At 38.9% G+C, this 25682-nt stretch overlaps 1 protein-coding gene across 4 annotated transcripts in view; it reads right to left on the minus strand.

Annotated features, from left to right (window-relative positions):
• Window positions 1-25682, minus strand: part of MED15 (mediator complex subunit 15) — a 161379-nt gene that overhangs the window by 94739 nt on the left and 40958 nt on the right. For all 4 annotated transcript variants that reach the window (XM_033953768.1, XM_033953765.1, XM_033953766.1 and 1 more), the window contains 3 exons: window positions 17088-17175; window positions 7456-7507; window positions 4126-4155 (listed from right to left, as the gene is read on the minus strand). In XM_033953768.1, the coding sequence (XP_033809659.1) occupies window positions 4126-4155; window positions 7456-7507; window positions 17088-17175 (170 nt within the window). The remainder of the gene's footprint in view (window positions 1-4125; window positions 4156-7455; window positions 7508-17087; window positions 17176-25682) is intronic.

A 25682-nucleotide genomic window follows, 5' to 3' on the forward strand; every position in this document is an offset into this window, starting at 1 on the left:
CCCCTTTTTCGGGCATTGTTAGCCTGCGTTGAAAAATGAAGCCCACTTTTCTAGGGGGTTTGAAATATGCTCTTTCTAATGAGACTGATTTGAAAGAGTTTCTGAAAGGTATTTTTCTGTAAAAGCAGGCTGAAAATACCCTATTTTTGGCCTTTTTACACAAATTAGCAACTTTACACTTAATTTGTAAACTAATGGAAAGAGCTTGGAGGTTGAAATTGTACTTTTGAAAACAACGTTGTACTGAGACATTATGCGCCAAATTTCGCATTTATTACTCAATTATTGTGGGAGCTAAGTAATGTCAAACTTTGACTTTTTTTGGAGCACTAATTTTTTCGGCCAAGTTTACTGTAATTCAGCCATTCACTCAGTGCTCGACAAAAATTATTATTGGTAGCACTGAATAGCGCTCCAAAAGTTGTGCAGGGTAGCTAAGTTTCAGTTTTTTTGGAAACATAGCTCGTGAGATATTGTGTCTCAAAGTTGTCACAATGTCACTGTCGTACTGTATGTCATTGCAGTATGGGGTCAAACAAATGGCTATATCTCCACGAATATTCCACAGGCGAAACTAAAACTTTACCAAAGTTCGTTTGATACATGTGGGACTGTGTGCATAAAGTTTTATCAAAATCCGTGATGGTCATGCAGGGAGCCCTTGATCACTTGACATGGAATAACCCATTAATATAATTTGTAATGTATCATCCCAATCTTCAATATTCTTTATAAACTCCTTTTCCCCAATATAAGATAAATCAAAGAATTACCTACTTTACTCAGACCCTTAAAATTTAATACCCCCCCCATTTCCTCCCTTCCCACCCCATACATATACAAATATTTGGAAACGCAAAATTAGATCAGGTTTGACATCACTCCTTACAAGCTAAAAAAATACTTTAATATCACAAGCTCCATAATAGTAATATAAATATTACTTTTTAAATTTTAACAATTTATATATCTCTGTTTTCTTATTTATATGGATACTTTCATCTATCCAAAGTTTATTATGCTCAGCTGAATTAAGTGTATATTAAAATATTTTGAATTTATAAAAATTCTTATCCAGGATAAGATTACTAAAAAACATTAAGCAAACACTTTATCCTCCATAACTTCAATCATTCATTACATTTCATTCATTACATTTTCTATTCCATAAAATCCATTCATCCAAAATTAGAAGGTAAAAATTATAATAAAAAATTAAAATCTATCATAACCCATTCTCTTTCTCATTCTTATTCATATTTTAATCAGTCAATTGAAATCTTTAGTGAATCCTATCTTTAAACCTTTTTCTCTATATCCTTTGAAGAACTGTATCCTAAAAAGAATGGATTTAGCATATATCTGAATCATAAAACCTATCTATCCTATAAAGATATTATTCTTTCCTATGCAAGACATTTTATTTCATTCTATATAATATATCTTATGTTTAATAGTTCTCCAGTCCGTGTAGTCCCGCTGGTATGAACGCCTTTTTTTTTTATACTTCCTCTTCAAGATCCCTTTTCTTCCTCCGTAGACGTGATGATGTGAAAACAACCAATCCTCTTCACTTCCGGTGCAGTTCATTGTTAAATAAAGATTTCCTGCCAATGCATACTCTCTCGCGTATTTTTCAGCAGTGTCATAGCGATCACCATACTTCGGGCATACCCGTGGCACTGAGGGAATATCTGGTAGGAAACAGTTATTCTATATTCTCCTCAGTCAATCAGAAGTCCGACGCAATCAATCAATTCTCAGAGCCGTGCACTGTCACCGAGGGGAAGTCAACATTCCGCCCTCCCTTCGTGTCACTCATTTATCTACGTCTTCACTGAGTCAAGTTCCATGCTCGTGACAGCGATCTGTATTTTTTTTTTTTTTTTTAAAGTAAGTTGAAAAATTCCATACATTCGAAACAGTTGATTTAATCTGTTGTTTTTTGTTTTTTTTTTTCAGAGTATATTTGCGGTAACGATTTAAAATAAAATAAAATACAAACAATATCATTTGATATTTGATATAAAATCATTTGATCTAAGTTCAATCTTAATAAACTTACTCAGTTTTTATTTAAGAAGTCATTGGTTGTTCACACTGTTCTAGATATTCTGCTAATTTCTTGTGATCAGTGAAGTTTTGCGTTTTATTTCCCAAAGTTACTTTCATAACCGCTGGATAGAGAAGTCCATATTTTGCCCCTAGTGCCCTTAATTGAGGTCTTAAATCCAGTAGTTGTTTTCTTTTGAAGGCAGTTTCTCTGGCAAAATCCGGTACAATGTGTATACGTGCATCTTGACATCGTAAATTTTTATTTTCTTTAGCCAGCTGACATATTTCAACAACATGTTGGTATCTTAATAATTTAAATATTAAAGTTCTTGGACCTTTTTGTACTGCTGTTTTTTGTCCCGGTATTCTGTGCGCTCTTTCAATTTCAAGAGGCACTTTTGATTTCAGAGGCAAGATTTTTGGAAGGAATTGTTCTAGGAAAGTAATGGGATCATTTTTTTCCACTCCTTCTGGCATCCCTATAATTCTTAAATTATTTCTTTTTTCCCTATTCAAACAATCTTCCAAGTCTCTCTTCATTATTTCCATTTCTTTCCAAGCTTTTTTATTTTGCATAACTTCAGTATGTACCTATTCCGATTTTTCTTCCAAGTGAGTTATTTTGTTATCAATGAGGTCCACTCTTTTTGTAAGCATGGCTACATCGTCAATTGCCTTTTGAAGTTGTTTTTTGATCTCAAAAACGATATCCTTGATCTGTCTTATTTCTACCATCATGTCTGGATCTCCTTCTGAAGGCAACGGAACCTTTGAAGGTGTCCCTGGTTCAGGCTTTGATCTTTTATTACTGCTTGTTCCTGATCCTCCGGTTCCTGCATCGTTTTTATTTTGTTTACCCGATGCCATTTTCTTCTTATCCACCGTTTTTTCAGTGAAAATATCAGTTTTGGAGCTTTTTAATTTGAAATAATAGCTTGTTTGACACGGAGCACTTCTATTACCCGACCATTTGCTTGCGTGTCCAAGCCACACCCCTCGCTTTAGTGCTGTTTGATGGAGAGATCAGAGATCTGGTTATTTTGCTCCAGAAGAGGTCTGGATTGTTTTTTTTTTTCATATTAGTTTTATTTCTTTTGCAGTTTTGATGTTTTGGTTTTCTAATGAGAGGTTCAAACTAAAGTTGAGACGGTAATGGTCGGACCAGGGGATTAGGGTCCATTTGGTGTTAGTAGTGAGATTGGTGGGGACAGTTGCAAGCAAGTCTAGGGTGTATCCTTTTCGTGTGTTGGACCTGAGGGCATGATTGTGATTTGACAATGAAAGAACAGTGGAATTTGGAGGAATCATATCTGATCATCTTAATGTGGCCAAGCAGATAGAAGAGGTGCATTGGGAAAGGAGTGGCCAGCAGGAAAAGGAAGATGATAGTGCCTCTGTATAGGTCCTTAGGTGAAACCTCATTTAGAGTTCTGTGTACAGTTCTGGAGGTCACATCTTCAAAAGATAAACAGTATGGAACTGGCCCAGAGGGTAACTACTAGAATGGTCAGTAGTTTATGTCATAAAATGTATGGAGATTGACTCAAAGATCACTATATCAACAAACATGTATTTTGAAAGAAAGGTGTGCATAAGTCTTTTTAATTGAATTGTATTGTACTGTTTAATGGATTACAGTTTGCCTGTTGTACTCCAGACTGAAACAATTTGATAAAAATGGATTATAAATTCTGATTTTAATTAAAATTTAAATTACAGAGGCCACATCTCTAAAAGGATATAAAAGGAATAGAGGTAGCACAGAGAGGAGCTATTAGAATGAAGCAAGCTATGTACCAAGAGGATAAGGATCTCTCCCTTCATAGAAAGACTTCAGCGGAGGTGGAGAGATCAAAACAGTAAAAACAAAATTCACTGAAATAGGATTCCAAGATAAAATCAAGCTCCGCAGTAATGCATGTGGAATAGGCAGATTAAATGGGCCTTGTGGTCACCATCTGTTAATATGATATCCCTAAGTATTATTATGAACTTATTATTCCACAGAAAGTACAAATAAGGTCCAAAAACTACCCATCTCCATAGAATTAGCACCTAAGAGGCACTTACCACTGACAGAAGCCTGTGATTTCTTATTATCTGCAAAGAAAACAGAAATATGATACCTATTATCTTACCAGCAGGTTTTGGTTTTTTTTTTAAATGACTCAAAACAGTGTTCCCCAACTCAGTCAGAAGCAGGCTAAAATCTTGCACCATGAACCTTCATTCACACTACTAGGAGATGATCTCTGTTTTATAGCCCATATCGAAAACATACTGTACTGACCATCTTAGGCTAGAAATGATGCAACTTAGCTTTGTTCAGAACCTTATAACCACAGACCCTAACTTTGACCATCTCTACAGCACTCTCAAAACCACCATCATAATCTCCTTTCCTTGGACCATTGCCTTCCAAACACTCATTGTCTCTGCCAACCAAGGGAATTTCTACATAGTGGTATGCAAGTTTCATGTTTATTATTTAATATCCCACCTAAGGAAAAGTCAAGTTTCAAATTTCAAATGTATTTATTTCTTCTTACCATCCCACATTTTGGTAACTCTTAGTGGCTTACAATCTAAAATCAGGTGGTGAAGTATCATACAATTTCTGGACATCAAAGTGAGGGTAGCTCTAAACAGCTTACAATGCATCATCACCTGAGCCACAGGACAGCCCTCAAATAGATAAATTAGATCTTAACTGCTATTTTTCTTTTCATTAGTTCTATCAGACCAATTCAATTCGTAGCTCGTAGGTTATGCGTGTCAATCAACAGATGGAGACAGAGAAAGTCCTGAGCACACTCCCTTATAAGAGCACCATATCTTCAATCTATAACAAAGCAATGGAAAACTTTCTGTTCCTCTTCTTTCTGATTATTATTATTTTCTTTTCTTCTCTGTTTCTTTTATTTTTAAACAAACAGCAAGAGAACGGTAACCTGACTAACTCCAGAGAACCTTCAGCATACAGAGGGGAGCTGGACTGGTCTGGTGAAACTAAAGAAAAATAGCAGATAAGACCTAATTTATCCTCCATTAATGTCCTCACCAGACTAGACTAGAACTTGTGGGTCATAGCAAATTATTCTCTTAGTGGAAAACCAAATCTCTTGCTCTAATGAAATTAACACTGAACGTGTTATCTAACCTAGCAGCCACATCTAATCTTACAGTTTTGTCGCTGTCCCTGTCCCATTCCTGTAAGCTCTGCCTTAACCGCACAAGCCTTGAACATTTATGATTTTAGTTTGAAACAATTTTTATTGATGACAAAAGCAAGACAAACAACCAAAACAGGTAAGTAAAATGGTACGATAGCATGAAACGAGAGAGAAAAAAGAGAACAAACAGTAAGTCATCCCCCCATTTTTTTGTTCCCCCATCACAAACCCTCCGTAAACACCCACCAACTCGCCCCCCTATAAGAGAAAAAGAGAAGCCATAAGGAACTTATACTCTTAGCACCCCATGGCAATATCAAGCCTTGAATCCCCTACAGACCCCTTCACCCCCACCCCATACCCAAAAAACTAACACTCCCCAGATGGGTGTGCACGCAACTGAAGCCTCGGAGGCAAGACCTGTAAGTAGGGAGACCAAATTTGTACAAAAATAGAGCTTTTCAGATGGGAATAGGACGCCAAACAGGCCTCCCAACCCATCAATTCATGTAGTTTGTTCCGCAAATACCAAACTGTGGGTGCCTTCCCCGATGTCTAAGTATTTAAGATATATTTCTTCCCAACTACAAGGGTCATTTCATAAATAATGCACACTATTTTTTTTACATGTTTTATTTTATTTTTTTCAAGTATTTCTTTACAATCTTTCAATATAGTCTCCCTGCTTTGCAATGACCAAGTCCCAATGTCCGGGAAGCTTCATTATTCCATCCAAGACACCATTTTTGTTCAGTTGCCGAATGGCTGGGGTAATGGCGGAAGAAAGCTCTTCCAGAGATGCAAAATGATGTCCACACATATCAACTTTGGAAAAAGGTCGAAGTCTGGTGGCCTCATGTCTGAACTGTAGGGAGCATAATGTAACAACTTCCAGCCATATTTGCGTAGTTTTTCAATGACAACATTTCCTATGTGCAGACGAGCGTAGTTGTGAAGGATAAGTGACCCAGCCAAGAGCAACCGAGGTCAAGTTTTGTGCATTTTTCTGCGCATTTTTTGCAAAAATTCATGATAATACACTGCTGCGACACTTCTTCCACATGGAACTTTGTCTCTGATGATGATGCCTTCATGATCATTAGGAAAAAATCATTTGTTTGACTTTTGATTGAGCTCATCAAAACTTCTTTCATCGTGGGGAAGATGGAGCTCTCCACTCGTCATTGAAAAAATACACAAATATGGTTGGGAGGCGTTTCCTCGTGCTCCCTACAGTCCAGACATGAGTCCACCAGACTTTGACCTTTTTCCAGCAGCAGAAGTTCCCGCCAAAACCGCTGACTCCAAGATTGTGGCCACGCTGACAATCGGAGCCTCCCCACGCAGATCTGTCTGCTGTCACCCAGAGACCAACTCTGCCACTGCTGAAGCATCCCCACTGGAGCTAGTTATCAAACAGCCCAATTTACAGGCCCCTGTCAAATCAACATTATGGTGGGAGCAAACGGGCATGTCTTTAGCCGTTTGTGGTCTGCATTCATCATGGCTTTTATTTTTCCCTCTACTGTACTCAGGCCCCAGAAAGTAAAAGACCAAAAGTGTTGCAGGGAAGGAGCATCACCACCAGACTCCAAACACTGCCTGGGAAACAACTTTCTTCCTCTATCTTATGTATTTATTTTCAAATAGTAAAGAGCAGACCCCCCACCAGTTCTCTAGACTAGTTGTCTGCCTAGCAGGAGAGAAGCACAATCAAGGCATCAATAATGATCCCTAAGGGATGTGGGGAAAGGGGGTACCTGGCCACCCAGGTTTGACATCTCTAGGGCTAGAGAGACCCCTTGGGGCCTCAACCCCAGTCTAGTGCAATTTTGAAACAAAAAGGGAAGTCACAGTTAGTATAGGCAACCAAAAAAAAAAACCACATTCCCCTAAAGGGCTATAATTCTGTACCTGACCAGGACTGCATAGATATGTCCATTACCTGCTGGAGACTGAGAAATGGCTGGCTGGCTCAGGAAATGCACAGCTGGAATTTAGCCAGGATTCTCAGATTAGTTTTTCCTCAGTCTCCACCTGCTGATCAGGGTGCACATACCTATCTGTACCAGTCTGGAGGAACGCTATGGAATCAACTATTATAAACATTAGATCACAGGCTAAATCCTACCAAAATTATACTTATTTTAGCATATGGCTAACTTACATCACTCAGGTCAATCCAAATAAAAACAGAATTTTGTCACAGCAAATACAGGTTACTTACGGATATCTCGGAAGTGAATTATAAGCCTGGCAACAAGAGAAAGATATTCCTCCTAAAATTAAGAAATGCAACAAGTCAATTTATGATGGTACCTAATGGAATCTATTATCATTCAGATACAATGCCCATCTCCCATCTAGTTACTCAATCCAGAGATGAAATCAGTTCCTTTCTGAAAATGCACCAAGTTCACCTGTCCTCTTCTGAGCTCTACAAGTCAATAATAGAACAACAAACAAGAATGGTCTCAGGGACAAGAGATCAATTGGACAATTCATAAATAGTGATAATGGAAATAAATCTAGCTGTTTTCATCCTCCAATTTAAAGGGATGCTTACTCTATTTACAGGAGCCAAATATTTACAGATATCAATGCTATTCCAACACAAACACAATTAGTTTTGCCTTATTTTGACTAGATGTTCAGTATTTTTCTCAGAAATAAAAATGCATAGCCATTAAACATCTGGCCATAGTCTCTTGGAGGGTAATTTTATAAAGAGGACATCTATTTAAAGCAGTTTCTAAAGTGCTTATATTGAGCCTACCTGTCTTTATAAAATATTAGCATGAAGTGGCAATCAGGAGTTATGCTAGCCCAGGAGTTGGTATAAATGTCTGCACCAACATTTGCCAAGTATGTGTGTAAATTAGTATTTTATAATCTGTATGTGTCCTGTAATCAAACTCTACCCATGTATCTGCTCAACAGCAACATACTTGCCTTCATTTCAAATGATATACTTTTCTACTAGTCTCTATTTATTTTTAAAATATTTATTTAAAGATATTTCAAACAGAAACAACGCTTCAAAAACATTCAGAAATGAAACACACAGCTTGGAAACAAATGACAATACACCCTTCTCCCCGAGTTACCATATGGTTTATTAAGCTGCAATTTTCAGAACCATAACCACTATAATTGCTTTGCTCTCTCCAGTGAATATAGACATCCCAAATGCTATGAAACTTCCTCAGAAGACCCTTCCTTTGAGCAGTCAACTGGGACATTTTATATTATATGATTAATCTGACTCTATTTTGATGAATCTCATACAATTTTAAATCTCTTATTTTTTATAAATTTTATAATTTTCCCCACCCTTTCCCTTCGTTTCTTCCCACTGTTGGGTTTTTTTTTCTTTATTAAAAAATTGTAATTTTCTTCCGTATTTCCCTTTTGTTTAATTCCTTCTCCCTGATTTAGTATGTTTGTCCTTGTATTATCTGCCCTAGTATTGTCTTTACCCATTATTTTATTTCTGATTTTAATTGTACAACGCTTTGAAATATATTGTAAAGCGTTTTATCAAATTTTAAATAAACTATAAACTATTATAAAGAAATGCCAAAGTTAGCCCGAGATATCTTCCAGTCCTTGGCTATCAGTATTCTTGCCGCTATAAAGAAATGAATAGCTAATTGATGGATCTCTTTGGGAATTCCATGCACCAGAAAGTTAAGTAAACATCCCTCAGCCACTTTGGGATATGACACTGAAGTACATTTCCAGAGGTTTAAAAGTAGGGAGTCCCAAAAAAAGGCAATCTGCAGACAATTACTAGTCCCTACTTTATAAGAGGCCATTTACGTGCATGTGTGGCCACATCTGCATGTAAATGAATAAAAAGAATCAACATAGGTACATATTTTTCTGTTTAAAGTATGCTCCCCTTGAACAATCTTCTTGAAGTCTAGTCTGCTCTCTTATTTATGAATGACATTTTCTTCGAAACCAAGTATAAATTACAGAGTACTCATGACAGTCCGTCCATGAAATGGTTCAGGTCCTTGTTCCCGTCTACTGATATCACTGACCATACTACTACTACTATTATTATTATTAATATTTCTATAGTGCTACCAGACGTATGCAGAGCTGTACAGTCACAAAGAAGACAGTCCCTGCTCGAAAGAGCTTATAATCTAAACAGACAAACAGGATGACATGGATACAGTTAAGGGGGATGATTAATCTGCTGGCTAGGTTGGTGGGTAGTGGGAAGCAGGGTTATGGACTGAAGACTAGATCAAAAATAAGTTATTTTCCTGTTATGTGATTATACATTCCAGGGCTTAACTTATGGGGGAGTGGCCTGGAGCCTCCAAGCAGCCAGCAGAAAAAAGGAAGGGAGATAATGAACCTAGAGCATGGGTTCTGAACCCAGTCCTCAGAACACACCAAGCCAGTCTGGTTTAAATATCCACAATGAACATGCATGATATAAATTGCATAAAATTGAGTCAGTCCACTGCTCTATTAGACTACCCTTCCCCAGGTTAGGGAGCACACTGAAATAAAACACATATAAAGTGCCTCCTGGGGGACACCATACAAGGGGACAGCCAATTATAGTACTCTTTTTTTTAAGACTTATTAAGCTATGTCCCCTTTAACTATGAAAATCTAAGCTCCTGAATAATACTGATATTCAATGAAACTGGCCAATTATTATAAAAATAAAATCAGATTTACTTACAAAAAAGTAAACCAACCAAAACTGAAACAAGAATGACAAGGATCTAAGAATTACAGTAAAACCTTGATTTGCGAGAATAATTACTTCTGAAAACATGCTTGTAATCCAAAACACTCATAAGCGAATTTCCGTATAAGAAATAATGGAAACTCAAATGATTTGTTCCACAGCCCAAAAACTTTAATACAAAATACTATATGCACTTTTATTGCAAGACCTCACTTGTTTAGAATAGTCACTACATTCCCGCAGCGTCAGAGAGAAAAACCATCGGCTCAGTTGTGATGATGTGATGTGTGTATACTGTATGTACTTGTATTGCAAGACCTTGCTTGTTTATCAAGTTAAAATTTAATAAAATGTTTTGCTTGTCTTGCAAAACACTTGCATTCCTAGTTACTTGCAATCCAAGGTTTTACTGTATGTGGAAATGCAAGGCAGCTCAGAAAGCAGTAACAGACAGACTCCCTGGGCTTATAAATTGGACCACCTACTTAGTACCCAACAGCAATAACAGAGCCAGCGTTTATACCCCATGATGTCAGCACAGCATACCAGAAGAACAGCTGGATTCAGAAGAGCCCTGGAGAATCCCAGCGGTGCAAAGAGCAGTCCAGTGGAGCTCTATAAGCTGATAGGCAGTTGACAGTGACAGCTTCCTCCTAATGAAGTCAACAGATGCTTCTTTATACCGCTCTGGTAGAGGCCCTATCCCTGAAGATGAGGTAAGCACCTCCCTTTGTCCTGGACATTCTGATCTTAGAACCACAAGATATCAGTCTAGGTCACTGAGGATGCAGTTCTTGGAATTTAAGAAAGTCCCCGGACCCAGGCAAGAGTAGCTGGGACAAGCAGAAGTTTATGACACAACAGTTGCAATGATTACATTTAGTCCACAGTTTCTTATGTTTATTGTACATTTGATATCCCGCTTAATGCAAAAAGTACAGACCCAAGATCAGGCTGCAATAAAGCACTGTATAGATTACAGGAGGTTGTTAGTTAAGCTCTGTTGGTAGCTTTATAGGAAGGGTCCTAGACCCCCTACAAGCACATCTAGACTTTCTCACTTCCATCAACTGGCAATAACTATAGTAGTTTCTGGTTAGAAAGCACAGGCCAGTCACCAGCAAATTCTTTTTTTTTATATTCTTTATTCATTTTTAAAACTTCAATTGTGCACAAAAGATGATGCATTTACATAAATTAATATCATTACAGCACAATATACTTAATAGAATAAAGACAAAACTTATTTTTCCCACCCATTTTCAATTTACAAACATCTCATAAAATACTTGTAATCAACTCTTCTATATTTCTATATGCCAAAACATATCCCCTTCCCCCCCCTCCCTGGATGTGCATGTTTTCCCCAAATTATACAAATAAATCAATCTTTACAATATTTAGTTAATGGTTCCCAAACTTCCATAAATTTTTTATAATAACCCTTCTGAATGGCTATAAACTTTTCCATTTTAAAGATATAACACAGGGATTCCCACCAAATGAATAATTTAATCTATCCCAATTTTTCCAATTCTTTAAAATAAGCTGCATGGCAACTCCAGTCATTATAAACAAAAGTTTGTTATTTTTGCCGAAATTTGACTTTTTGCCCTCATAGATGTTCCAAATAAAATGTATCATATGATAGTGCCACTGGATTTTCTAATAAATTATTAACCTGACCCCAAATCGATCTCCAGAATTTTAGTATCAAAGGACAATAGTATAGTAAATGATCTAACATCCCAACTTCCAAATGACAATGCCAACATCTATTAGATTTAGAACTATCTACTCTATGCAAACAAACTGGAGACCAAAATACTCTATGTAATAAGAAAAACCATGTTTGTCTCATAGATGCAGACATTGTACATCTCATTCTCCAAGACCAAATTCATAGTCATTGGTCCACCATGGAACAAGGGAATTTTGTTCATCAATACACTCAAGACAACAGTGCATGCTCTCTATAGTCTCTACCAAACTTGAGTAGTCCACAATTTCTGTATTCCAAGCCACAATCTCATTTTGCAGATAAATATGGAGTTCTGTAATCCTACGAGTGCAGAAGATTCATCAAAAACAAGGTATTTCAAATCAGACGATAAGATTTCTCTATGACCCTCCTCAATCTGGCAATCTCATACGCCTTTCCTCTAGTCCTACCAATATTACAGACCTTTTGCTAGTCCTGACAAGTAAAGAAATAAATGAGCCCCTTAGCAACTTTTAGACCTAGGAAAAATCTGTTTTCTCCTCTTTTGAACCATCTGTGAAAGAAGTGGCAAGGTTCAACATATTGATCGTGTCCCAAAGTGAGAATATCTATGATCAAGGGTGTCAGGTCAAAAGCACGCCGGGACAAAGGCGCGAGCAGACAATTGAGCGCAGCGCAGAGGCGCGCACCAAGAAAATTACTGTTTTTAGGGCTCTGACGGGGGGGCATGGGGGGTGAACCCCCCACTTTACTTAATACAAATCGCGCCGCGTTGTGGTGGCGTTTGGGGGGTTGTAACCCCCCAAATTTTACTGAAAACTTCACTTTTTCCCTGTTTTTAGGGAAAAAGTTAAGTTTACAGTAAAATGTGGTTTGTTACAACCCCCCAAACCCCCCACAACGCCGGCACGATTTGTAGTAAGTAAACTGGGGGTGCTCCCCAACAAAAACTCCCGTCGGAGCCCCTAAAAACAGTAATTTTCTTCGGCGCGCGCCTCCGTCTTGCGCTCAGTTGTCGGCGCACGCCTTTGTCTTCCGCGTTGTTGTCTATGAACCATGATCAAGGAAACTTACATCTTGGAAATCCTATGTTCAAACAAGGATGATTTTCTCTTTAGTGAACAAATTTGAGTAGAAATTCCTTTCTAGGCCCCACGGGACATTAACAGAATAAGCAGGGACTCTCTGTAGAATACAGAAGCATGCAGCTTTATTATCTAGTGATATCTGCAGGAGAGCCTCCTCATAGCTCAAATGGAAGATTAGGTTCTTACCTCGTTAATAATTCTGTTACAAGACATAGGATTCTTTACTGTAGTTGTTGCTTCCCAATAGTCATGAACTTTGCAGAAGGGTGTCGCTCAAAACTTCCTACTCCTCCCCTTCAACAGTGAAAAACAGCTCCTCCTTCAGTTAGTACCATAGCAATAGAACTCCAATGAAACAAAAGAGAAGGAGGGGCACAAAGAACCTCCCTGGTGACAAACCATATTCTGTTCTGTAACTTATGACAAAAGAACACTGATTAATAATTAACAATGCACAACGAAGTAAGCTAAGAGTAGCTAGGAATCAACCTGCTAAGTGAAACAAGGAAACCTGATAAAAACATCAAAGGATAAAAGATTATCTCTTCTGAATCTTAAATGAAAGAAAAAGTCCCATGACAGACAACAGCAACGTCCGAGGCAGAAATCAGGCAAATCAAAGCTCTGCATAGGGTGGGCCATACAAAATCCTATGGATTGTAACAGAAAGAAGATTAACAAGGTAAGAACCTAATTTTCCATTCTGTTGCAAAGATATAGGATTCTGTACTGTAGCTGTTGTACTAAAGTAGTGCCACACGTCTAAGGAGGGACAGATGAGTCTACCTGCAGTACCAAGGATCCAAAAGTGGAATCCTCTTGAACTGCCACATCCACTCTGTAGAACCTCATAACGGTGTGGAGAGTAGACCAAATAGCTCTCCAGATTTCATCAGGTGAAACAGCCCAGGCCTCTACCCAGGAAGCAGCTATGCCTTTAGTCAAATATGCAGTGATTGATGTCTTGGAAGCTGGCTTGCCTTGTCTTGATTGACTGGCCAGCACAAAAAGGTGGTCGAAGAGACAGAAATCATTAGTCCTTTCCAGATAGTGGAGCAGGACTCTGTGCACATCCATCTTCCGCAAAAGCCTGTCCTGTTTCGCTGAGCCAGTGGGGTGAAAGGCGGGTAAAATGAATCTCTTGATTCACATGGAAGGCAGAAACCATCTTTGGTAGAAAGGAAGGTACCATCCACAGAGAAACACTAGACTCTGTAAACCTGAGGAACGGTTCTCTACGGGGGAGGGCTTCTAACTCTTGAGAGCTGCCTCACTGAGAATATAGCACCGAAAAATACAGGTTTTTTGTTTGTTTGTTTTTTATCTTTATTGAGTTTCTAAAGCTAACAAAAATGCAATACAATATCTATACAAATAATAGTAATCATATATGCACTTATAATCAATCAGAATCCATACAACATTAAAAAAACACCCAACCAACATTTTCATAAGGGAATAGAACCATACAAAAGAAATACCCCCCTCCCACTGGGTGTGTGTATATTATACCAACAGAAATAAAGGAAAAGATAACTATAATGAATCCATAAAAGATATCAATGGGCTCCAAATTAACTTGAATCTCTTAGTATGCCACAGCATATCCGTATTCATCTTTTCATACCTATTTTTGTGGAAAAATACAGTCTTAAATGAAACATCTTCAGAAATGCAAATTTGGAAGAAGAAAATGTTGGTTTCAAAGTTGGTGGTCAAAATATAAACAACCTGTGCTATGCAAATGATACAACGCTCATCACCAGCAGCAAAGAAGACATGCTGTATCTACTGAGAAACGTCAAAGCTAAAAGTCATCACATGGGATTAGAACTTAACATAAACAATGCGAAGATCATGAACATGGAAAATGATGAAGATTTTCAGCTGAAGGCAATAGAATAGAAGCTGTAAAGGATTTTAATCTCCTGGGCTTTTTTGTAAACAAAGAAGCAACTAGAAGGGAGGAAATACTCTGCAGAATAGCACTTGGTCTCTCTTTAATGAAGGCTCTCGACAAATTATTCAAAGACAACACTCCAAACAAAGATTAGACTTATCCATGCACTCATTTTCTCAGTGATCAGTTATGGATGCGAAAGCTGGACACTACAGAAACAAGGCAGAAAGAAGATTGACTCATTTGAGCTTTGGTGCTGGAGAAGGATTTTAGGTGTACCATGGACTACCAGAAGAACTAACAAATTGATTCTGGAAGGGATCAAATTGGCTATGTCACTCGAAGTCCTAATGATGAAGTTATGATTGTCTTATTTTGGCCACACCATCAGAAGAGAGAGATCACTGGAGAAGGACATCATGTTTGGGAAGAATGAAGGGACAAGGCAAAGAGGGTGACCTGCAATCAGATTGCTGGACACATTGAAAACAACCATGGAGATGATGCCGAAGGACGTTTCCAGACTAGCATTCATTGAGTCGCTAGGACTCGAGCACGAGTCGACGATGGTACCTAACAACAACCCCTTGGAAGACTGAAGAGAAGCTGAGCCCAAAGCCCCCCACCCCCAAGGATATATGGAACATAACTGTTTCTCAGTCAGCAAAACCATGCATGAATTGGAAGTAGATCGACCTGGGAACTCCATTGCAGATGATTCCCAGGCAAAACGAGGAGTTTTGAGGCAGAAAAGAGCACTTTTAAAAAAGATTACCAAAAATCCAAGATGGTCACTGCCAGACAATTCATGTCAAACGGCCCATTGGAGCTGAACTAAAAAACAAAAAATAGTGAAAAATGGGTTTTGGAGGGGGGGGGGGGGGGAAATTGACTCTACTGACCTTTTTAGAGGAATAATGGGAGAACTCACTGTAACTTCTGGTACCTGTCAGCTCTCAGAAGCCTACCTGCAGTGGATGTTCTGCCTCAAAGATAGCCAGTACAAGTCCTCTGATGGAAATCTTCAGACTGCTAATCAGGCAGACCCCAACCACGGACTCCCACCCCCAGAAATCCATGCCACGTCAGGGGGAGAAACTTTGCAGCCAGCTCCCTGATACACAGAGGATTGTTACACAGGGGCCCCACAGCCTACACTCAAGCCTCTAATAAATCAGCAAGCAAACAGCTCCCAGGGGAACCAATCCTGAGCTCCGGAAGGGACACAAAGCAGATTGGCTCCACAGGTACTCAAAGAGATTGGCCTAGGAGCAGCAGTCCACCCTCGCAGGATTGCATTCTTTCCCCGGCAGAATAGGGGTCATTTGAGTATTGAAGCCACGCAGAAAAACCAGAAGATCGATGGCAAAAATATCCAAAAAGAACAAAAAGAAGCAGAGCAGATCAGAACACACCTTCTGAGTTCACTTGCAGAAGGAAAACTGAAGAGGGAGCTGTTTTCCACTGCAGAAGGGTAGAATTAAGAGTTTTAAAACGATACCCTTCTGCAGATATGCAACTATTGGGAAGTAACAGCTACTGTACAGATTCTTATGACTTTGCTACTGAACTAGCCTTTCATTGCATCACAGCAGCAATTATTCCCCTGCATAGACATGTCTCTTCACCTCCTCTTTCCGTCTGTAACTTAGGCATCCTTTTGTTCCACTCTCCCTACTTTTCCCTTCAATTATAAAATTAAATTACAAACTGCTTAGATATTTGTGATATATTAAATAAAGTTGAACTGTGAACTTCTTCACATCACACTGTCTTCTTCTGAGTTACCAGAAGAAAAATACATTAAATGGAAAATGCAGAGAAGCAATATGCATCTTTTCTTATTGATTGTACAAGGAATTACCGTATTTTTCGGACCATAAGATGCACTTTTTCCACCCCCAAAAAGGGGGTGCGTCTTATGGACCAAATACATTGCACCCTCCCCGGTACCTTTTTAGTGGTAGTCCAGCGCGGTCTCCAGGACAGCTGTCTGTGTCTTTAGAAGAGCGACGCACAACACAGGAGCACGACCTATGCGCTTCCTGCCTGGTCGCGTCACTCTGTGATTGGCAGTGCGGGACCAGGCAGGAAGCACAAAGGTCGCGCTCCTGCGTCGCTCTGCTAAAGACACAGCCAGCTGTGCCAGAGACCGCGCTAGACCACCACTAAAAAAGGTGGGAGGGCTTTGAGCGGCTTCTGGCGGCTGTGGGTGGCTTCGGACTTCTGGCGGCTGAGGGCTTCTGGCAGCTTTGGGTTTCCCAACACCAGACAACCAGAGACACTTACATGTAGAGGAGCAAATTTTTTTTTTCTTGGTTTTTCCTCTCTACAGGTGGGTGTGTCTTATGGTCCAAAAAATACGGTATGTTCTGTAAGTTTCCCAGCTTTGTACTGTGTACTGTGCATCATGGCCCAAGGTACTTACCCGGTTTTTTGCTTTCATAAAAACATGGTTCTCCATTTCCTTACTGGTTTTGTTATGGGCAACACCAGCTTTCCGCATTGCTTCATCTCTGTAACAAAAAAGAGAAAGTGATTTCCCTAAAGGCAACAAAAAGAGTTAATGGAAAAAGCATAGATCCTCTAAAAACATAGAAAAATGAAGGCAGAAAAAGACCATATGGTCTATACAGTCTGCCCATCCATGCCATCTATTATTCCTTCTTCTCCTTTAGAGATCCTATGTACTTGTCCCAAGCTTTCCTGGTGATTAAAACTAATAAAAAGTAATTCCAACAGACCTAATAAGCCTTCTTTTTAGTTCACACATGCAAGGATCTGGAAGGGGGAAGGCACATAAAATTCCTTCTTGAATCCTCATGCAGACCCTGACCATGTCTACTGTCTCCCCTCCTAGCAACTGCTTGGTTTCTTAATCTTAAAAACCACCTTCTTTAGGGAAAAAGACTACAAAAATTTGACATTACTGCATGGAAAGTGAAGATACTCACCTATGGCAGGTGTTCAAGAACAGCAGGACATACATTACCATATATGGGTGACATCATCTGACTGAGCCTGACACAGACACTACCTTGATTTTTCTTGAAGCCTTTGGAATCACACGAGTGGATGCCTTCCCAACCAACGTGAGCATACAGAACCAGCACTAAGGAATACAACTTCTTGGGGAGGGAAAGCAAAAGGGGATGGGATTTGATATACCACATTTCTATGGTTACAATCAAAGCAGTTTATATATTATATACAGGTACTTAATATGTACCTAGGGCAAAGTAAGGTTAAGTAACTTGCCCAGAGTCACAAGAGGTTGGGAGAGTATGTGGTAGTGTGTGTCCTTGTGTCTTTGGAGAACACCTGTTAGAGGTGAGTAACTTCCCTTTCTCCTAGGACAAGCAGGACAGCACTTACCACATATGGGAATCTCTAGCTACATGACTCACCAAAAACAATAGACAGCCGAGACTTGCAACAAGCAAAGCCAACTAGGAACCAATTAATTTATATAATTCTGTTGTATAGGTGAAACCTGAAACAGAATACAAATCAGCCTAGGAGGGTGAAGTTGGATGATAGACTCTAAACAAATTATGTAGAACTGTCTAACAAAACTAACTGTCACATCAGGAATCCTACTCAAAATAGTAACATGTGAATGTATGGACCAAAGACCATGTTGCCACTTTCCAAATCTCAATGGAGGCTGACCAAGTAAGCAACAAATGCAAATATGGCTGACATTATGAGCCACGATATGACTCTTCAGATTCAGACCAGCCTGAGATCAAGAAGATGCAATCTGCTAGCCAACTGGATAACCACTATTACAATGAAAACTTGTGTAAGATGGGATCAGCTTCTAGGGCCTGAAGCTCAATGATCTTGTATGCTGAAGTAACTGCTACCAAAACCGAATCTTCCAGGTCTAGAAATTCAGGTAAAATGCAAAAATACAGAGAGGCAAAGCCAAGCTGCAGCAAAACACCAGAAATCAGAAAAAAGCAGCCAGAAGAACCAACTAGTGGCTGATAAGTAAGGAATTTATTTAAGAGGCAATCTTTAATGATGAGATGTGTTGTATGCTGTCCTACCATATAGGTGTTTTGTCATCACCGAACATATTTCGAGCAGCTAGACTGCCTGTATCAGGGGCACATTCAGTCTTTGCAGAATGAACAAGTGACACACCTTGAAACAAGGATTTCAATGCACAAATAAATATTGCCTACACTGGACTACACAAGGCCAGTGTGAACTGCTTCATAACTGAAGTAAAAATGGCTCAAAAGGAGCTTTCATCAGCTGGATAAGGACAACATTAAGGCCCTACAACACAATGGTAGGCTTAGTAGGAAAAGGGGATGGGAGGTTTAGTCAAAAGCAAACCCCTCATAAACCGAATAACTAGAGGCTGTACAGAGATGGGTTTACCTTCACCACAGTGATGAGTTCCAACTGCACTGAGGTGAGCCCTTACAAAGTTGGTTTTGAGACCAGACTCAAAAGGCATAAAAGATATCTATGCAGTACATTTTAGGGCAGGGCCTTGCCCTCATACCAAATAGCAAACCTCTTCCATTTGAAATATAACCTTTTAGTGGAACCTTTCCTGGAAGCAAGCAGGATCCAGAAGGGATGCTACTAGCTCAGTGCTCTCAACATTCAAACTATGAGGGATAGGGATTGGAGATGGGATGCCAGAGATCCCTTGTTCTGAGTGTTGAGGATAGGAAAGGAATCCACGGTTCTCCAGAAGCAGAGGAAAACGTCTAACTTGGCTGAGGCCTGAGGCTGTGGGTTCAAATCCCTTGCTGCTTCTTGTGACTCTGGGCAAGTCACTTAATCCCCTCATTGCCCCAGGTACACTAGATAAGAGTTTGAGCCCACCGGGACAGATAGGGAAATATGATAAAGTACCTGAATGTAAACCACTTATGATATAAGTGGTATATAAATAATAAAATAAATAAATAAACTTTGCTAATAAGACGCAATGAGGATCATGGTCCCCTGGTCCTGCTTTAGTTTCAGCAAAGGTTTTCCCAATGAGTGGTAATGAGGATATGCATATAGAAGACCTTTTACCCAACGAAGCAGGAAAGCATTCAATGCTAGCCTGCTGGGTAATCTCAGCCTGGAGCAGAACTGAGTGACCTTGTTTTTTGAGATGAATGGTGAATAGTGAGCCAGCGCACTTTTCAAGCAGCAGTTGCCAATTGAACTGCTAGCTTTCACTCAAGGTGTGTAAAATAAAAAATACATGGAAAATGACATATGACGCATGTTTTAAATTAAAATAATTATTGCTTTTATTATTTTCATCATGGAACTCAAAAGATTGGTTGCGTCATCTGGGAGGTCATTATAGTTGCCAAAATGCTGGCCTTCTGATAAGATCTCAACTCGATAATTCGTAGCTCCCCAATATATACCTTTTGTCCTGCATGACATCATTGGCTGTCAGCTAATCCATTAACAGAGGCTGTCCTTAAATTTGGACAAAGAACTTCTCTTTCTCTTTAACATGGAATAAAAGTTCCACAAACTATATTTTTTGTTTACATTCATCCTTCAATATACATTAACATTTTATAACATAGCCAAAGAAACGTTAAATCTAAAACTGCTTATCTGTTTCCAAAGGACCTGCATTTGAACTGCTGAAAACTTCATGGCCCTGTTAGTACCATAGAAAGGAGAGGCTGTTCCCCCCCCCTGCTGACAGTTTCAAGTTACACTGACACATTCCTAAGTGTGGGCTACCAATGCCCCCCTTCCTATGCTGGACACTGATACAGCAGTTTCTGACTCTAATAATTTCCAGATTTTGCCTCAGGATTGCTTCTTAGAATTTCTTCAGGTTTAAAATATGTAAAATATTAGAAATTAAGTACACACCATTCTTTCATATATATCTTCCATCCATCATTCGCTTGGGGCCCCTTTCATCCACATCCATACCATGTATTTCATTCATATTTAATGCAAGAAAATTTTCTCTATTATGCCCAGTATACCCAGCTCAAGCCCATCTGGTATCAATTAGACCATGAAGGAAGCTCAAGGCGGGCAAAAACATGAACAAAGACTAGGGACATAGGCTGAACACAAAATGGAGTAAAGCCAAGCAGAAGACACAGAAAAACAGAGAACAAAATGGAGTCACTACCTCAAGATGGAGTTCATGTATATCCTGATTTCCTCTATGATCTAGCTTAATAGCAAAGTACATAAAAAGATTATTATTATGCTTTTCCTTAATATTAATCTGTAGTGTGTTTTTCTGGCCTAGGGGTCATTCCATGTCAAGTGATCAGATTCTTGGAAAGTGCCCTGCATGACCATCACGGATTTTGATGAAACTTCATATGCAGAGTCCACCATGTCTCAAACGAACTTTGGTAAAGTTTTAGTTTCGCCTGTGGAATATTTGTGGAGATATAGCCATTTGTTTGACCCCATACCACAATGAAATACAGTACGACAATGACATTCTGACAACTTTGAGACACAATATCTCCCGAGCTGTGTTTCCAAAAAATCTGAAACTTAGCTACCCTGCACAACTTTTGGAGCTCTGTTCATTGCTACCAATAACAATTTTTGCCGAGCACTGATTGAATGCCTGAATTACAGTAAACTTGGCCGAAAAAATTAGTGCTCCAAAAAAAGTCAAAGTTTGACATTACTTAGCTCCCACAATAATTGAGTAATAAATGCGAAATTTGGCGCATGTCTCAGTACAACGTTGTTTTCAAAAGTACATTTTCAACCTCCAAGCTCTTTCCATTAGTTTACAAATTAAGTGTAAAGTTGCTAATTTGTGTAAAAAGGCCAAAAATAGGGTATTTTCAGCCTGCTTTTACAGAAAAATACCTTTTAGAAACTCTTTCAAATCAGTCTCATTAGAAAGAGCATATTTCAAACCCCCTAGAAAAGTGGACTTCATTTTTTAACGCAGGTTAACAATGGCTGAAAAAGAGGGACAAAGTTGGGAGACGTTGCCACGGCAACAACCTCTATTTCAACATAGTTCTGTCATTTTTAAAGTTACAGTTTTGTATTGACGTAGTATTACTACTACTCTATTGCGTTGGTCCATGGTGACATTGTCACTACCAGTTCAAGAGTTTGAACTGGCAACCCCATCGCCATAGGGGTCACGCCCGATAGCTGTGCAATACCAGCCACGGGTGGGCCACTTCGTCCAGGTTCCCAAGCCTCGCATTTGGTTTCTTTGTCAAGGTTCCAAAGCCTTTTGTTGGTATCTTTCTGGTTCCAAAGCCAATGATTAGGGTGTCTTATCCTAGGTTCCCAAGCCTAAATTGGGTATCTTATATGGTTCCCAAGCCGAAGTGAAGTCCACTTTGATTTTAACTGCCAGCAATCTTTATAACATTCTGTTAAATTTTTGAGCCACTTTCTTCAATGCAGTTTCTGGAAATTGATATTGGCGGCCAGATGATGTAACTGAAGGGGCACAAAGCATGCAGATGAGGTGTTGCTCTGGAACCCAACAAATGTCTTGCCTTTCTGGCCAATAAAACGAATGAGCTGGACCGTGAGGATGCATAAATTTTATCAATGCATCATTTTGTTCAATTGAGACTTCAACAACGTTGCCTATCCACCATTGATTATCGTAAGTACAGGCAACGTAGCAACCAGGAAAGATTTCGGACACTTTCAAATTTGGAATGGCAGTATCAGAAATTTTGGCAACAAAATTTATTGTGTCATTTGAAACTTTGCTGACACGAACCGAGTTTGAGTCAACTGGTACAAATTGGTGGTGCTCTCTGGTACCGGCTACTGTGCTGCTTTCATGCCATCTTTCTTCTTGAAACTTTTTGCTTTCTTCAATTTCTTCTTTTGGAACATAAATGTATTTAATTCCGTGTATATTTTGGTCACAAAAGTTAAATAGATCCTTTGGCGTTAATATTTGATCCGTTGATGGTCTTTGGAGGCTAGCCCGGGCAGCCAGTCTTTTAGTTGTTCCATCAACTCCATCGCAGGGTGATTTTCCGTGGCTAGTTCCAAAAAAATTCCATTCAGCCTCAATGTTGAAATCATTTCTGTGATTGCACAAATTCACAAAGTTCTTGTAGTTTTTATATTGTGCAGCTGAGCCGTCACTGAAGTAGTATATTTTGGTAATGTTTGTTTGAGTTACCAAAAATTCGATCAACTTTTGAATAAACACGTGTACAGATATCGTATCATGTTGCATATGATCAGAAATAATGCAACAGTTTACAACTTGCAATGTGCCCACTTCATTGAGGTAATATGCAACAAAAGGATGTACCGTAGCTTGTGAATTTTCCCAGTGAAAGCCTTGGGCGGCATCCTGTACAACAAATGAGTAATTTTCAGCGAAATCCATCAAAATGATCATTTTCGTTTCTTTTAAGCCTGTCTTCAACATCTTCAAATATTCACTTTGATGTTTTGAAATGAAATGGTGGCTTGTCAACTTCCAAATCTTGCTTGCAAGTCTTTCAATAAAGTTGTCCATGGTTAGTACGCTTGTTTCTAATGTTTCACGGTCAGCGTGAACCCATTGCTTAAATTCTATTGATTCTTCTGGATCTAAATCCTTGAATATTTCTTCCAGGTATGCTGTTAGTGCTTCTTCACCAGGGCAGTTTTGAAATCGTTGTAGCATACAGTCCTTGACATTTAGGTCGCACACAGTTTTTTCCATAAGAACTTTGTAGTTCTCTTTGACATTGGCGCCTTTGTAGCATGAGCTTTACATTTTGATGTCGTGCAGACACACACGGAGTGTGCACCTGAAGCACCAACGGTTACACACCACTTTGGCCTGAGCTCACAGAATTTGGAAAAACCAATTTCAGTTCCGTATTTGTTACAGTACGCCACGTACAGCTCTTTTAAATTACACAACAGCAGCCGCTTTTGCTTTTGTACTTTTAAACCATTGAGGCAGACTGAAATGCAATCTTTTTTGCCAGGACATATTCTGCTGAATTCATCGTCTTCGTAAAAATCTTGAACTCTATTTGCAATTTCTTTTGGAAGGGACTTGCCAATTTTTGCATCAGGTATAGAACAAATGTCTTTCTCTTTCTTTACTTTTTGGGCTGTTCTGACCATGCGCTCTGAAACGCCAAACTTCATTGCTGTTTCCTTTATTGACCAACTTTTTGGGGCCATTGTCAATAATTGAACTTTCATTGACCTGTTAGATATTGCAATTTTCGTTTTCATTTCTTCAATGAGGTCAGTGTAATCTTCACATAACTTGCATTCTACAGACTGACGAGACGGCCCAACTTCTTCAGCTGAAACTCCAGCAGCAGATGTAATCTTCTTGGCTATCACTTTCTGCACACGTTCAATTTTTCGTATCACATAGCCGGCTTTATCTCTACTAGCTAACCTTCGAATTTTCAATGGAGAGGTTCCTAAAGCAGTCAAGCTTTAATCAACTGCATCGGAGATGCTGATATCAAAATCGTCTGAAGATGAAGATGCTGCAGTAGCTTCATTCATTGAAATGTATTGGGCTTTGCACCTACTGCAAAGTTTCTGACCTGGCTTGATATTTATTTTTGCCACTTTTCTAAAATCATTAGACATGGCAAGATCGACTTTTAACAATCCACTTTGAACAATGTGATTTTTCTTTTCAAATGGATTACAACACGATGTTTGCTTTAATTCGTATTTGTCGAGATACTTTGCTTTGTGGTGGAGGCAGATTTGGTCTTTATCCATCAGTTCAACTTCAGAGCGCCGAGTGATAAGCAATTTTTCATCGGTTGACAAATTATGTAAAAAAATGAGCCCACATTTTTTAGAATAAAATGTGCCGTCATGACACTTTGACAACAATTTTTGCCCAATGGCACAGTCTGGCAGAAAAGGATTATTATTAGTCGATTCGTTGGCATCCATTTTAAACTGAATTAATAATAATGTGGATCTGAAAAAGAAAACAGTTGTAATTTGTGATCTGCATGCAACAAAATTATCACCTCAATTTCTAGTTAGGAATAATCATTAATTAAGAACACTATAATTGTACCCAAAGCTTGAGTAAAAATAAACAGGGAAAAACAGTTTGAAAAGTGACATAATTGTAAGTTGAAACGTAGGCCATTGCCATGGTGACATCTCTCAACTTTGTCCCCCTTTTTCGGGCATTGTTAACCTGTGTTGAAAAATGAAGCCCACTTTTCTAGGGGGTTTGAAATATGCTCTTTCTAATGAGACTGATTTGAAAGAGTTTCTGAAAGGTATTTTTCTGTAAAAGCAGGCTGAAAATACCCTATTTTTGGCCTTTTTACACAAATTAGCAAATTTACACTTAATTTGTAAACTAATGGAAAGAGCTTGGAGGTTGAAATTGTACTTTTGAAAACAACGTTGTACTGAGACATTATGCGCCAAATTTCGCATTTATTACTCAATTATTGTGGGAGCTAAGTAATGGCAAACTTTGACTTTTTTTGGAGCACTAATTTTTTCGGCCAAGTTTACTGTAATTTAGTCATTCACTCAGTGCTCGACAAAAATTATTATTGGTAGCACTGAATAGAGCTCCAAAAGTTGTGCAGGGTAGCTATGTTTCAGTTTTTTTGGAAACATAGCTCGTGAGATATTGTGTCTCAAAGTTGTCAGAATGTCACTGTCGTACTGTATGTCATTGCAGTATGGGGTCAAACAAATGGCTATATCTCCATGAATATTCCACAGGCGAAACTAAAACTTTACCAAAGTTCGTTTGATACATGTGGGACTTTGTGCATAAAGTTTTATCAAAATCCGTGATGGTCATGCAAGGAGCCCTTGATCACTTGACATGGAATAACCCCTTGGCTACATCCATATTCAGATTTTTATTCACCAACTTTTCGTACGCTTCTATTAGGCGTGGCCTTAACTAACACATATGCTTGTATCTAACTAGAGCTTCCCAGAATCATACGAAAAGCAGGCGCTTTTGTAGAAAAACTCCACAAAATACTGCACCATCATGTCCTTACTTCCATTCCATTAACGTACCATAGATATCGCCCCCTACAGG

Source organism: Geotrypetes seraphini, chromosome 8, assembly GCF_902459505.1.
Source record: "Geotrypetes seraphini chromosome 8, aGeoSer1.1, whole genome shotgun sequence".
Classification (NCBI taxonomy): domain Eukaryota; kingdom Metazoa; phylum Chordata; class Amphibia; order Gymnophiona; family Dermophiidae; genus Geotrypetes; species Geotrypetes seraphini.